Source organism: Cannabis sativa, chromosome 2, assembly GCF_029168945.1.
Source record: "Cannabis sativa cultivar Pink pepper isolate KNU-18-1 chromosome 2, ASM2916894v1, whole genome shotgun sequence".
Classification (NCBI taxonomy): Eukaryota; Viridiplantae; Streptophyta; class Magnoliopsida; order Rosales; family Cannabaceae; genus Cannabis; species Cannabis sativa.
In genome coordinates this window covers 91,910,543-91,925,459 of record NC_083602.1, presented here as the reverse complement: position 1 = coordinate 91,925,459, position 14,917 = coordinate 91,910,543, and the positions used below count along the sequence as shown (strand labels likewise).

At 32.2% G+C, this 14,917-nt stretch overlaps 2 protein-coding genes across 3 annotated transcripts; one reads left to right on the top strand and one right to left on the bottom strand.

Moving 5' to 3' along the window:
- The first annotated feature begins 975 nt into the window (after nucleotides 1-975).
- On the top strand, nucleotides 976-4,307 carry LOC115718751 (calcium-dependent protein kinase SK5). The gene is made up of 7 exons (XM_030647574.2): nucleotides 976-1,718; nucleotides 1,834-1,977; nucleotides 2,548-2,700; nucleotides 2,825-2,940; nucleotides 3,385-3,552; nucleotides 3,638-3,862; nucleotides 3,939-4,307. Exons 1-7 carry the CDS (start codon nucleotides 1,175-1,177, stop codon nucleotides 4,110-4,112), a joined length of 1,524 nt encoding a protein of 507 aa, XP_030503434.1. The 5' UTR covers nucleotides 976-1,174; the 3' UTR covers nucleotides 4,113-4,307.
- A 170-nt stretch (nucleotides 4,308-4,477) lies between these two features.
- On the bottom strand, nucleotides 4,478-6,381 carry LOC115718752 (uncharacterized). Of its 2 annotated transcripts, none has more exons than XM_030647575.2 (3): nucleotides 6,181-6,381; nucleotides 5,943-6,086; nucleotides 4,478-4,797 (listed from the first exon to the last, which is right to left on the bottom strand). In XM_030647575.2, exons 1-3 carry the CDS (start codon nucleotides 6,343-6,345, stop codon nucleotides 4,654-4,656), a joined length of 453 nt encoding a protein of 150 aa, XP_030503435.1. In that variant the 5' UTR covers nucleotides 6,346-6,381; the 3' UTR covers nucleotides 4,478-4,653. The 2 variants fall into 2 exon arrangements, with proteins under 2 accessions (XP_030503435.1, XP_060967053.1); XM_061111070.1 differs by having other exon boundaries at nucleotides 5,943-6,083.
- Nucleotides 6,382-14,917: the final 8,536 nt, after the last annotated feature.

The window sequence follows — 14,917 nt, the reverse complement described above, 5'->3', positions numbered from 1 at the left end:
TTTTTTAAAAAAATTTAGAGACAATCTTAAATAGCTATATATATAGGATGAATGATAGAAATAAAATAAAAAATAGACTAAAAATTCTCTCATACGACTATTAATGCAATTAAGAGAAATATTAAAAGGTACTAATAATATATATTAAGGTAAATATCATTTTAGACCTTGTGTTTTACAAAAGTTACAGATTAGATCCTGTATTTTGTTAAATGACAAAATAGACCCTATATTTTCTAAAAATGGTAAAAATATGACCTTGAACTTAATTTTAGACATTTTTTTTTAATACAACTAACTTGAAGATAATTCCTAATACGAACAGATATAAAAAATGTAAACAGTTTTGTCATAACACTTTTAGATCGAATTATAATTAATCTTTCAAAATCAATTCAGGGTCCTATTTGTACAATTTTAGAAAATACAGGGTCCATTTTGTCATTTAATAAAATACATGGTACAATTGGTAACTTTTGCAAAACACAGGGTCCAAAATAGTATTTACCCTATATATTACCCTTATCGTTATCATATCGTTATTGGTGTAATTAAATATCAAGTCTCATATAATTTAATATAATAATAATTTTTAGACAATATTGTTAACCAATCACAGAATGTTGCCTCTAAAAGGTGTTAAACACAATTAATAGTAATAATAATAATTTCTAATTAAGTATTGAATCTCACATAATCTAATTTAGAGAAATGTTATAAAATATTAGTGATGTACATTACCTTTTATAGGTGGTGTCTTGATTAACGATATTTCTTAAATTATATAAAATTCAATACTTTATTACATTAATAGCTAATGGTACTATACCCGATAATAATATCAATAAAAATGCTCTAAATTAAATGATATTAGAATGAATATTTAATTATATAATAACAATATGACTTTTAAACATTTATTTTATTTTATTAATTATCAAAAAAGATAAAATAAAATAAATAATACTTTTATTTATATATTATAATATATAATTATATATTTATAGATTCAGACTGAGAGGAAGAGAGAGAAGTGGTGGCTTTTTTGGGTCGTCGTCGTTTTCTTCTTCATCTTCTTCTTCTTCCTTCAAATTCCAATTGGAACTGGATTTGAATTGATCTTACTCATCTGGGTTTTTCTGGGTTATGCTCTGTTTCTTGTTCTGATTCACCAATGAAGAAATCCACTTCGATTCCTCAATCGAAACCCATATGGGTCCTTCCATATCGGACCCAAAGCGTAACTGAGCTATACAATCTTGGAAGAAAGCTTGGCCAAGGTCAGTTCGGTACTACCTTCCTTTGTACGGACAAATCAACTGGGTTTCGTTTCGCCTGTAAATCGATCCCAAAAAGAAAGCTCCTTTGCTCTGAGGATTACGAGGATGTTTGGAGAGAGATTCAGATAATGCACCACTTGTCTGAACACCCAAACGTGGTTAGGATCCGTGGTACTTATGAAGATTCTTACACTGTTCATTTGGTTATGGAGCTTTGTGAAGGTGGTGAGCTTTTTGATAGGATTGTTAAGAAAGGTCAGTATAGTGAAAGAGAGGCTGCTAAGTTGACCAAGACCATTGTTGGGGTTGTTGAGGCTTGTCATTCTCTTGGGGTTATGCATAGAGATCTTAAGCCTGAGAATTTCTTGTTTGATACTGTTGAGGAAGATGCTGCTCTTAAAGCCACTGACTTTGGTCTCTCTGTTTTTTACAAACCAGGTTTGGTTTCTTGTTCTTTGATCTTTAGGGTTTTGTTTTGTTATATAATATAGTTTTAGTCTTTACTTATGATTTTCAAGAAAGTTTGTTTCTTTTTATGCTTTTTATTTTTCAGGTGAAACGTTTTCTGATGTTGTGGGTAGTCCTTATTATGTTGCTCCTGAGGTTTTGCGTAAGCTTTATGGACCTGAAGCTGATGTATGGAGTGCAGGGGTTATACTTTACATCTTGTTAAGTGGAGTGCCACCTTTCTGGGCAGGTATATAATTATATATATATGTATATATATAGAGAGAGACAGAGGGAGAGTAGATTTTGTAATGCATTTTGTGGTCTCGGTAACTATTGGATCAAGATTGAGTTTGATGAGTCTAAAGTACATTTCACTTTAATCAGATTACATAAAACAAACTATATGTATCATGTATATGAGAAATGTGTATGTATATACAAATATATAAAGAGAGAGAGAGAGAGAGTGGATTTTGTAATGCATTTTGTTGTCTCGGTAACTATTGGATCAAGATTGAGTTGATTACATCAAAATCGAGTCTAAAGTACATTCCACCTTAATCAAATTACATAAAACAAAGTTTATAGAACGGGATGTATATGTCTATGTATATGAGAAATGTGTCATCGATTGTTGTTTTTGAATCCCGTGAGGGTATGCATTGTGTGGTTTCCATAACTATTGGATTAAGATTGAGTTGATCTAATGGTTGGAAGCCAAAGTATATCTTATTATAGTACATAACGGAATGTATATTTATTTGTGAGAAATGTGTCATTGAATGTTGTGTTTGAATCTTTTCTATGTCACCTGCAGAGACTGAAATGGGGATCTTTAGACAGATATTGCAAGGAAAACTTGATTTTGAATCTGAACCATGGCCTGGTATTTCGGAAAGTGCCAAGGATCTAATAAGAAAAATGCTTGAAAGAAACCCAAAGAAAAGACTGACTGCTCATGAGGTTCTTTGTAAGTCTTGACTTTGACTTTAGGGAATCCTAAAACAATAGATGAGGGAGGCTTCTTGAAATATTTCACTGTGTGGTTAATCATATTGTTCTCTAATCAAACTAGAATTATCTTTTACTTTCAGGCCATCCTTGGATTGTAGATGACAGGATTGCACCAGATAAACCCCTTGATTCTGCTGTGCTTTCGCGCCTCAAGCAATTCTCTGCTATGAATAAACTCAAAAAAATGGCTTTGCGAGTAAGCGATTAACATGATTGTAATGCTCATTTAGTTAAGCAGAGTCTGAATTTTGCACTACGGAGGTTTTTCGTAACTTGGAATTATAATGAAGCTTACATGGTTCTTCATTTATTGGGTGAATAAATATTTTCGTGATTTAACAGATGCACAAATTGTTGGGTATTACATGATTATATGAATCAATGGTTTGATGTAGTATTTACTTTGCCAATGTTCAAAGTTGGAATGAGGGTTCTTTACTCAGTTGAATCCCATTAGCATTATGGGAAACTTGTTGCATTATGTGCTTTGATCATGGCATCTCACATAGATTAATTTTGTTGGAGGAATTTACTTGTAGGTTTTTCGGTTTAAAGCCTAGAGACTATTTGTGCTGTTAATGTTCTTAAGTTGGATATCTCCCTCTCGATCGCAGAACACTAATTTCTCGTTCGCGTTCAGGTCATAGCTGAGAGGCTTTCGGAAGAAGAAATTGGCGGTTTAAAAGAGTTGTTCAAAATGATAGACACCGACAATAGTGGAACTATCACATATGATGAACTTAAAGAGGGACTAAACAGAGTTGGTTCTGAGCTCATGGAATCCGAAATCAAAGATCTCATGGATGCAGTAAGAGGATGTTACTAATTTCACCATTAGATTCTAAAACGGGCATAACATTTTGCTTAACATTTTGCTTGTGAGTTATTTGCAGGCAGATATTGACAACAGTGGAACGATCGATTATGGTGAATTTCTTGCTGCAACTGTGCACTTGAATAAGCTGGAAAGAGAGGAAAACTTATTGTCAGCATTTTCATTTTTCGATAAAGATGGTAGCGGTTTCATAACAATCGATGAGCTTCAACAAGCCTGCAAAGAGTTTGGTTTGAACGACTTCCACCTCGACGAGATGATACAAGAAATCGATCAAGATAATGTATGCTTTTTGTTTAGTTTTTTCGATAGAGAGAAAAATGTGTTAAGCATTTAAAAGTTATTATCTGAAATTGCAGGATGGACAAATTGATTATGGGGAATTCGCTGCGATGATGAGAAAGGGCAATGGGGGAATAGGGAGGCGAACAATGCGAAACCAGATCAACTTGGGAGATGCTCTAGGATTGTCTAACTCGAACTCGAGCTCCAGCCATGGAGATGGAGATAGAGTTCCTAATGTTGATGAGTGACATAATTTAGTAACTTCCACCTTAAGAGAGATTGAGAAGAGTTTTTGGTGGAGTGGGAGTGGATAGTCTTTTTGAGAATGTTATTACAACATGAAGAGAAACCATTTCTATATATATTATTTGGTTAAATCATGGTAATTGTAATCTAGACTCATTTCTTTAATTAATTGGTTGACATATTATATTATGCTTTTAGTTTCTCTTTTTCTTTACATTATCATTATGTTTATGTTGGTTGTTTCATGATAATAGATCTCAAAGCAAGAAACAATACTAGAGCATGAGGCACTCATGAAGTGTTGTTTTATAATAATTTGTCCATTTTTAAAATAAGTGAGATCTAATATTGAGTTCACAAATAACCATACAAGAACATTAGTAGGCACCTGTGTGTCCTTTTTTAACATTTCTCTACTAATAAATCAATCAATGTATTAAGTGGGCTTCGAAGTTGTAGTAATAGTAGTGTATTAAACCCAAAGATTAACATAACATAATTACAATATAACATCATTATTATTATTATGATGAGGGTGAATTTTCACATTTTACTAGAGCCAACAAGGTACTTAGAATGCCTTCCATGAGCAATAATTTTGCCTGTATTTTTCTTCCTAAGCTCCACACTCACAACACCAATTGCTTTCCCAAGGAGCAAAGTCTTGGCCTCCACCTCAATTTCCTCCTGAATATCCACAATATCCAATCCAATCATATAATAATAATTATTATTATTTCTAATAATTGACAAACAGAAGCTTCAAGCTTTAAGCTGTAAAGAAGAATAAGAATGTCAAAGCATTAATCTTTAAGAAGAAAAAGTAGAGACCCACACCAGCATATGCAGAATCCAATCCAATCATATTTATTATATTATTCTCCTAATTATTAACAAACAAAAGCTTCAAGCTTTAAACTCTAAAGAAGAATAAGAATGTCAAAGCTTTAATCTTTAAGAAGAAGAAACATACACTCAAACTAGCATAAGTAGAATCCAATCCAATCATATTATTATATTATTCTTCTAATAATTAACAAACAAAAGCTTTATCTCTAAGAAGAAGAAGAAGAAGTAGACACACCAGCATAAGCAGAATCCAATTAAATCATATCATTATTTATTACTTTTCTAATAATAGCAAACAAAAACTCCAAGCTTTAAGCTCTAAAGAAGAAGAAGAGGAAGAATTTCAAAGCTTTAATCTTTAAGAAGAAGTAGACAATCACACCAGCATAATCACAATCCAATTAAATCATATTATTATTAATATTCTAATAATTAACAAACAAAAGCTTCAACTTCAAGCTTTAAGCTCTAAAGAAGAAGTAGAAAGTATCACACCAGCATGATCAGAATCCAATTAAATCATATTATTATTAAAATCCCAATAACTAAACAAACAAAAGCTTCAAGCTTTAAGCTCTAAGAAGAAGAAGAAAAATCTGCAATTATTTCACCATTAACAAACAAAATCAAAGCTTTAATCATCTAAGAAGGCTCTTACTTACACAAGCATAATCACAATCCAATTAAATGATCATTATTATATTAAAATCCCAATAACTAAACAAACAAAAGCTTCAAGCTTTAAGCTCTAAAGAAGAAGAAGAAGAATCTGCAAATATTTCACCATTAACTATAAAAATTAAAGCTTTAATCATTTACTTACACCAGCATAATCACAATCCAATTAAATGATCATTGTTATATTAAAATCTCAATAACTAAACAAACAAAAGCTTCAAGCTTTAAGCTCTAAGAACAAGAAGAAGAATCTGCAAATATTTCACCATTAACAAATAAAATTAAAGCTTTAATCATTTACTTACACCAGCATAAGCAGAATCCAAGTAAGATATATTGATCTCCACAGAGACCCCACTAGCTGGAACTCCATGGGTATACAACACAGCTGAACCAATCAAATCCACCATAGTCGCCGTTGCACCACCGTGTAGGGAATTATCACCCTTCTACACAATTCAATTCACTTTCATAATCATAACCCAAAAGAAGAAAAAAAAAACCCCCCCAAAAAAAAAGAGAAAAAAGCTGAGGTGAGCTGACCAGGAGACGAGTTGGGACTGTGAGAGAACATATAATACGACCTGGCTCAATAAGATGGAGATGGTAACCTTGACTCACCAAAACCTCAAACAATCTTCTGGGAACTGTTTCAATGTCAAACTCATTCTCCTTTTTCTCCAAATACCTCTTGGCTGCTTCCTCCATTGAATTCTTCGGATTCCAAATTCCAAAGATAAAAAAGTTCTCTATATATATATGGACAATTTTTATTTATATAATATTATAAAAAATATAAAAAAAAAATATAATTATGTAGTTTTATGAATATTTATAAATATATATATATTTATAATTTTAATTTATTATTTACTTTTAATTAATTTTCTAAAAAAAAAAATAGGTAAAACTAAATATTTAAATATAAAATTTAATACAATAGAACCTGTATTCAAGAATATACTTAGAAAATTATATTTTAATTGAGATGTTATAACTAAATAGAGTTACACTAAAAAAAATTAAAATACCAAAAAATATCAATATAATAATAATAAACAATCATTAATACTATATCATAATAGAATTATTTTAGAGTAAATATAATATTTATACATGTATTACAGTAGCCCCTAATTAAAAATTGAAAATATTCTTTTTTTCAAGGTAAATATTAACAAGTTTTTTCCTTACTCTTACACTCGTTAGTGTTCTGTTAAAATCTCACACTACATATCTCCAAAAATTGTGAAATTTCACAGGGACAAAGGCAAGACCGTTGTGCATCACTTTTTAATTGGACACGTTGAGAGAAAAAGTAATTTTCATGCACTAACAATCATTTTAATCGAAATAGTGAAAATCTCACATTTCTGATAGTGGTACCCCTTTGTGAAATGTGGCTCGGACCCATCTCAGAATATTTTTTGTCACTAGTCACATTGAATTGGTGCTACAAAGATGTGTATATGAAGATTGGTTTCGCGTTAAATTTGATTTAAATGACCCCCTAACTCAAAAATTGAAAACATTCTTCTTTTTATGGTAAATTTTAACAAGTTTTTTCTTTACTCTTACACTCGTTAGTGTTCTGTTAAAATCTCACCCTACACATCTCCAAAATTCGTGAAATTTCACGGGGACGAAGCCAAGACCATTGATCATCACTTTCTATTGGACGCGTTGAGAGAAAAAGTAGTTTTTGTGCACACACAATCATTTTAATCGAAATAGTGAAAATTTCACATTTCTGATAGTGATACACCATTGTGAAATATGGCCTGAATCCATCTTCGAATATTTTTTTACCACTAATCACAATGAATTCGTGCTACTAAGACGTGAATATGAAGATTAGATTCGCGTTAATTTGGTTAAAATGACTCCCTAATTTAAAAATTGAAAATATTCTTCTTTTCAGGATAAATTTTAACAAGTTTTTTCCTTACTCTTATACTCGTTGGTGTTCTCTTAAAATCTCACCCTATACATCTCAAAAATCGTGAAATTTTACGGGAACAAAGCCAAGATTGTTCTGCATCACTTTTCTATTGGACATGTTGAGAGAAAAAGTAGTTTGCATGCACTAACAATTATTTTAATAAAAATAGTGAAAATGTCACATTTCTGATAGTGACACCCCTTTGTGAAATGTGGCCTGAACCCATCTTGGAATATTTTTTGCCACTAGTCACAATGAATTCGTGCTACTAAGACATGAATATGAAGATTAATTTCGCGTTAAATTTTGTTCAAATGGCCCCCTAATTCAAAAGATGAAAATATTCTTCTTTTTCAGGGTAAATTTTAACAAGTTTTTTTCTTACCCTTACACTTGTTGGTGTTCTATTGAAATCTCAAACTACACATCTCCAAAAATTGTGAAATATCACGGGGACAAAGCCAAGACCGTTGTGCATCACTTTTCTTTTGGGCACGTTGAGAGAAAAAATAGTTTTCATGCACTAATAATCATTTTAATCGAAATAGTGAAAATGTCACATTTCTGATAGTAGTACCCCTTTGTGAAATGTGGCCCAAACCATTTCGAAATATTTTTTGCCACTAGTCGCAATGAATTTTTACTACTAAGTCGTGAATATGAAGATTTTTCAAGAAAGAGAATCTTATGATATGTTGGGAATCTATTATGATAATCATCCACGTCTGAAACGTATCTTAATGCCCGAAAGTTGGATAGGATGGCCTTTACGTAAGGATTATATTGCCCCTAATTTTTATGAAATACAAGATGCTCATTGAATAATCAGAAACTAACCTTCACTTTTCCAACAACTCCAACTCTAGTCTAGATATTCAAAGAGATGAAGTCTCATTCACATAGTATGGATAAGCTAAATAAAACAAAAAAACAATTAGAGAGATTCATTACGAATTTCCTATTTTTTTACGTTAAATTTAGTTAAAATAGTCCCCTAATTTAAAAATTGAAAATATTCTTCTTTTTCAGGGTTAATTTTAAAAAGTTTTTTCCTTACTCTTACACTCGTTAGTGTTTTGTTAAAATCTCACCCTACATATCTCCAAAAATTGTGAAATTTTACGGGGATGTAGCCAAGACCGTTGTGCATCACTTTTCTATTGGACATGTTGACAGAAAAAGTAGTTTTCATGCACTAATAATTATTTTAATTGAAATAGTAAAAATCTCACAATTCTGATAGTATTACCCCTATGTAAAATGTGGCCCGGACCCATATCGAAATATTTTTTGTCACTAGTCACATTGAATTGGTACAACTAAGACGTGAATTTGGTTTCACGTTAAATTTGGTTAAAATGGCCTCCTAATTCAAAAATTAAAAATATTCTTCTTTTCAGGGTAAATTTTAACAAATTTTTTCCTTACTCTTACACTCGTTAGGGTTCTGTTAAAATCTTACTCTACACATCTCCAAAATTCATGAAATTTCATGGGGACGAAGTCAAGACCATTGTGCATCAAAATATTAAGATGTGTTGTTGAAGCATAAAAATCAAAATATTCGAGGTAGAATGATAGCTTCATAGAATAAGCTTTAATATGTCGTAAGGTCAGTATTGTCATACAGCTAATCGCCCATAATGTGTTGAGAAAAAATTGAGTCGGGGTAGGTCGGGTCAGCCCCAAACCAATAAAAAAAGTAGTAAGGCGGGACGAAGACCCAAATAGTGTTAGGCTATTTTTAGCCTAAGTTTCGGGTCGCATTTTATAGTTGTTTTTCTTCTTTATTATTATTTTTGGAATAGAATTACGCTTGTTTTCTTTGATTTCAGGTTTCAACACTTGGAATGTATAAATTGGACAAATTTCAGAAAACAGTGATCTATAAAATAGAGAAAATTTTAAAAGAGAATAAAGCTGAAACTTCAAGCCTAAATTTGACTATGTTCTGATCATATTTTGGAAAACGTCAAAACATAAAAGTTTTAGATCTCTTTCGTATCTTTCCAACGCATCTTGAATCAGCCCATTTGGAGTTTGTATGAGAAAGTTATGCCCATTTTACTAAAAGATGTCGAAGCTGAAAATTCCATCTCGCCGCGGCGAGATTTCCATGGCCGCGGCTAGAAAGTCTGGGCAGAAACGTAGTTATTTGATGCACTTTTGGCCGCGGCGAGACCACGTTTGGCCGCGGCGAGCGTCCGTACGGTCAGGGGTATTTTTGTCCGACGAACCCTAAAAATTAGTTATAAATAGAAAACTCCGATTGGAAGTCAGGGGAAGCGATTTGGAACCCTAAAACACAGCAGAAAGTGGCAGGAAGAGTAGAGGAAATCAAAGTGAAGATCCAGAGTCATTCCACCAACAGTTTTTTTCTTTATTCCTCTTTAATTTATTTATGTTGAATATTGCTATAGGAATGGTTATGGATTTATTTCTGAACTAAATTTCCCATTTAGGGAGGATGATGATTGTTGTTTAATGTTTTGCCTAGTTAATGTTTAATTACCATTCCTCAATTCTTGTGTGTGAAATTATCTTAGTTTGTTCTTAATTTCATGTTTAAGATTGATCACCTTGTGCATGCTCTATGATCTCAATTCAAAATCTGAAAAGTGAGAATTGAGAATGCTAAAATTAAGATAATCAATGTTCTATGTGAAACGAAAGTATTTGCATGACTTATGTGACGAGTAGATTATTGCTTAATGCTGATTTCATGTTAGTTTAATTAAGGAATTAATTAGATAACATGTGATTTAGAATCTAGAAGATCTGAAAGGAGCTAGGTTATTTCATAATCTGTCATTCACTCCAAGAATAGGATAGTAATTAAGCATTAACGACTTGGGTAAACAACAACAGGATTCTCCTCCCTATTGTCTCATCTTGCTCAACTTTAAATTGTGTTATTAAGTTTTCTGAATTTCTTTCATATTTTACTGTTTTTAAATCATAATTGCTTTCGATTTACCGAATAGAATCATAAGTATAATTTAGTGGTACTTAATCCAATTCCCTGTGGGATCGACCTCACCTGTGTGAGATTTACTACTTGATTGCGTATACTTGCGTAGTGTTTAAAATTATAGCAACAAGTTTTTGGCGCCGTTGCCGGGGAATTGTATAAAGATTGATATTACATAAAATTATACTAACTTCTACTTTGGTTAATTTTTTTTGCTTATTTCTAATCTGTTTCTTTTAGATTAAATTTTGTAATATTATTAAAAATTAAATTTTGTTCTAATTTAGTTTTTCTTTTTGGTTTTAGTATTAATTTTGTTGTTTTAAATTTTTATTCTTTTTAGTACTAATCTAGTTTTATTTTTCTTTTAATTTTACTAATGTTTTACTTATGAGTTTGACCTGCAAGATAAATCCAGATGCTATATCTTGAGGATTTTGCCCAACAACACAATGAACCATTCTATTCTGCTTGGAGGAGATTTAAAGAGCTTGGAGAGAGATGTTATCCCACTTTCTCAAGTGGATGTTTTACGTGGCTCTTTTATAACGGACTTAATGATGAAACAAGAAACTGGGTTGATTATGGAGTAGAGGTCACTGGAGCGCCTCTATTAATGAGAGGTTATGACGTAATAAATCTGTTGAATGATATGGCAGAATTTGATTACGACTGGCATTGGGATCCATCACTTCAGGGTTGGAGTCACCAATACCCACCTTATTGCCCAAATTCATCCCAACAAACTGAAAAAGAGAAGCAACTACTATCACTTCTACAATCACTTCCAGGAGAGATTAACCGCTTAACTGACATGGTGAGATCCTTATGTGATAATTCAATGACTCATGATTCAGAATGTAATAACTCCAATGATGAAAGTTATGAGAGTTATTGCTACAATGAAGAAGGGTCATTAGTTGAATACAAGGAAGATAATGAGCCTACAATTGAAGATCAAGATCCTTGTGAAGAAGAACTCATTGAATATGAAATCACAAGCAAGGGTATGGATAGCCAAGTGGAGAGTGAACAACAAGAAGAAGTGTTGTTAGATGAAAGTGTAGAAACTGTGACATTGGAGGATGAAGAAGAACATGACATCATTGATTCGACTTCATCAATGATATTGACTGATAAACCACCAATGAATCCATATATTTCATATACACCATATTATATCCTCTACAAGCTACAAAAGGCATCTCCCCAAGCACATCATCCAAAGTCTTATGTTGTTGGTGCTGATTTTAGTTCAAACTCATCACTTGCCAAGCTTGAAGGCAAGTACAACAACAATTTTCAAGTTGTCTTGCATGACGCTTATTACGGGCGTCAACCGCTTATTGATGTGGCACTCAGGTAAGTTTCCTTTCCTTTTTCTTTAATGTCACATTGGGGACAATGTGCATCTTTAGTTTGGGGGGGAGAGATTTAATTTTTTTTCAGTTTTTCAGTTTATGTTTTCGTTTTTTTTTTAGTTTAGTTTTTGTTTTTGTTAGTGTCATGTGTTGATAACTGAGCTAGAATATTGATTGACTTACTGTTATTCACTTGTGTAATGGATTGAAATCTTAACCGTGTGCTTGAGTCATAACTCTTTAAATTAAATTGGATGTGTATTAGAAGGTTGTTCATTTAGATGTAAAACATTTATTTTTGACGCATATCACTTGTGTTCTATTTGGATTGTGGAATGATTTGGCTTGACATGAAATAGAATTTGTTTGACATACTCTCTTGAAGCGAAATTCTTGTTGATTTTTGTTTGGAAAATGATCTAGGAAAATTTTCTTTGGATCGATTGAGCCTTTCAAGCCTACCTAAAAAAGTTTTATCCTTAGTATACCCAAAGTTGAGCCTTAGCTTATTCTAAAAAAATTTTCACCACTTAACTAAGCTTAATTCATTATCTTTAACTACTTTCACCCTCAACATACCTTATTATGCCATAAGCTTTTAAGCAAGTTTGGGGGGATAAATTATTGTAAGTGGGGGAATAATTTTTGCAGTAAGAGATTAAAAAAAAAATTAAATAGTTGTCATGTGTTGTGCCTCTATTGAAAAAAAGAGAAAGAAGAAAAACAAAAGAGAAAAATGACATGTGATAATTTCTTCTTGAGAATCAATTGTGAACAATGGGGTAGGCACATAGGAAAAAATATGCAATCTCTTACTATCTTCTTTGGGATATATGAAAAAGAAAAAAATGGATAAGTGTGGGTGCTTGTTTGGTATAATTGTGCTTATGGTATAATGTAACCTAAATGACTTCTCATCTACCCGTTTTGCCTAAGCCATGCTATTATAACCGAAAAAGACCTTTTGATTCCGAGCAAAAATTGTCAACATTAGTGGAGAGAGGTATGTCATCCAAACTTATTGAACATGGGTTAGCGGAATGTTGGAAAGTGTAGAATGGTTGTGATATGAATGTCAAAAGCGATGTTTTGTGCCTGTATGAATTACTTACTTCTGAATTATGCATCCAAGTTAGTTCGTAGAGTTATTGAGTTGAAATTCTGGTTATTGATTTGCTTGAAGTTGTACAGGTGGTAGTGGGAGTTCAATCAATTGAAGGTTTAGTTATCGATTGCATTGTTTAATTTCAGTTTGAGTTTTAGATTTACTCGAGGGCGAGTAAAGATTCAGTTTGGGGGAATTTGTTAGGCTATTTTTAGCCTAAGTTTCGGGTCGCATTTTATAGTTGTTTTTCTTCTTTATTATTATTTTTGGAATAGAATTACGCTTGTTTTCTTTGATTTCAGGTTTCAACACTTGGAATGTATAAATTTGACAAATTTCAGAAAACAGTGATCTATAAAATAGAGAAAATTTTAAAAGAGAATAAAGCTGAAACTTCAAGCCTAAATTTGACCATGTTCTGATCATATTTTGGAAAACGTCAAAACATAAAAGTTTTAGATCTCTTTCTTATCTTTCCAACGCATCTTGAATCAGCCCATTTGGAGTTTGTATGAGAAAGTTATGCCCATTTTACTAAAAGATGTCGAAGCTGAAAATTCCATCTCACTTGCGGCAGATTTCCATGGCCAGCGGCTAGAAAGTACGGCGAAACGTAGTTATTTGATGCACTTTTGGCCGCGGCGAGACCACGTTTGGCCGCGGCGAGCGTCCGTACGGTCAGGGGTATTTTTGTCCGACGAACCCTAAAAATTAGTTATAAATAGAAAACTGCGATTGGAAGTCAGGGGAAGCGATTTGGAACCCTAAAACACAGCAGAAAGTGGCAGGAAGAGTAGAGGAAATCAAAGTGAAGATCCAGAGTCATTCCACCAACAGTTTTTTTTCTTTATTCCTCTTTAATTTATTTATGTTGAATATTGCTATAGGAATGGTTATGGATTTATTTCTGAACTAAATTTCCCATTTAGGGAGGATGATGATTGTTGTTTAATGTTTTGCCTAGTTAATGTTTAATTACCATTCCTCAATTCTTGTGTGTGAAATTATCTTAGTTTGTTCTTAATTTCATGTTTAAGATTGATCACCTTGTGCATGCTCTATGATCTCAATTCAAAATCTGAAAAGTGAGAATTGAGAATGCTAAAATTAAGATAATCAATGTTCTATGTGAAACGAAAGTATTTGCATGACTTATGTGACGAGTAGATTATTGCTTAATGCTGATTTCATGTTAGTTTAATTAAGGAATTAATTAGATAACATGTGATTTAGAATCTAGAAGATCTGAAAGGAGCTAGGTTATTTCATAATCTGTCATTCACTCCAAGAATAGGATAGTAATTAAGCATTAACGACTTGGGTAAACAACAACAGGATTCTCCTCCCTATTGTCTCATCTTGCTCAACTTTAAATTGTGTTATTAAGTTTTCTGAATTTCTTTCATATTTTACTGTTTTTAAATCATAATTGCTTTCGATTTACCGAATAGAATCATAAGTATAATTTAGTGGTACTTAATCCAATTCCCTGTGGGATCGACCTCACATGTGTGAGATTTACTACTTGATTGCGTATACTTGCGTAGTGTTTAAAATTATAGCAACAAATAGCGAACTGGATGTCCCACGACAGGCCCCGACTCGGCCCACTAAATTGCTCAATTTCACTATCCTTATCTACATTCATCTCAAATAAAACAACTGAGAAAAAAACACTCAACACTGTCATTTAGAGAACCCAAAAAACACATGGAGAAAAAAAAACTTGTTTAAATTGTGCCTCTATATCAACTATTAATACTTTAAAATTTGTAATTTTTTTAATATTATTTTTCTTTTATACTTCATGAGTTATTTATGAATTGCTTCTTTTAAACATAGTTGAGAAAATTAATTAATTTTTTTTTTTTGTAACTTTTAAGTAGAAATATTCAAGGGAA

What these genes read in the sequence shown, in the direction of transcription:
- LOC115718751 (XM_030647574.2), top strand. Translation starts at nt 1,175, where the DNA reads ATGAAGAAATCCACTTCGATTCCTCAATCGAAACCCATATGGGTCCTT. An exon ending in AGTGCCACCTTTCTGGGCAG is followed by an intron (nt 1,978 to 2,547) that starts GTATATAATTAT and finishes TGTCACCTGCAG; the next exon opens with AGACTGAAATGGGGATCTTT. An exon ending in TCAAAAAAATGGCTTTGCGA is followed by an intron (nt 2,941 to 3,384) that starts GTAAGCGATTAA and finishes GTTCGCGTTCAG; the next exon opens with GTCATAGCTGAGAGGCTTTC.
- LOC115718752 (XM_030647575.2), bottom strand. Translation starts at nt 6,345, where the DNA reads ATGGAGGAAGCAGCCAAGAGGTATTTGGAGAAAAAGGAGAATGAGTTT. An exon ending in CAGTCCCAACTCGTCTCCTG is followed by an intron (nt 6,087 to 6,180) that starts GTCAGCTCACCT and finishes TGAATTGTGTAG; the next exon opens with AAGGGTGATAATTCCCTACA. An exon ending in TGGATTCTGCTTATGCTGGT is followed by an intron (nt 4,798 to 5,942) that starts GTAAGTAAATGA and finishes GTGGATATTCAG; the next exon opens with GAGGAAATTGAGGTGGAGGC.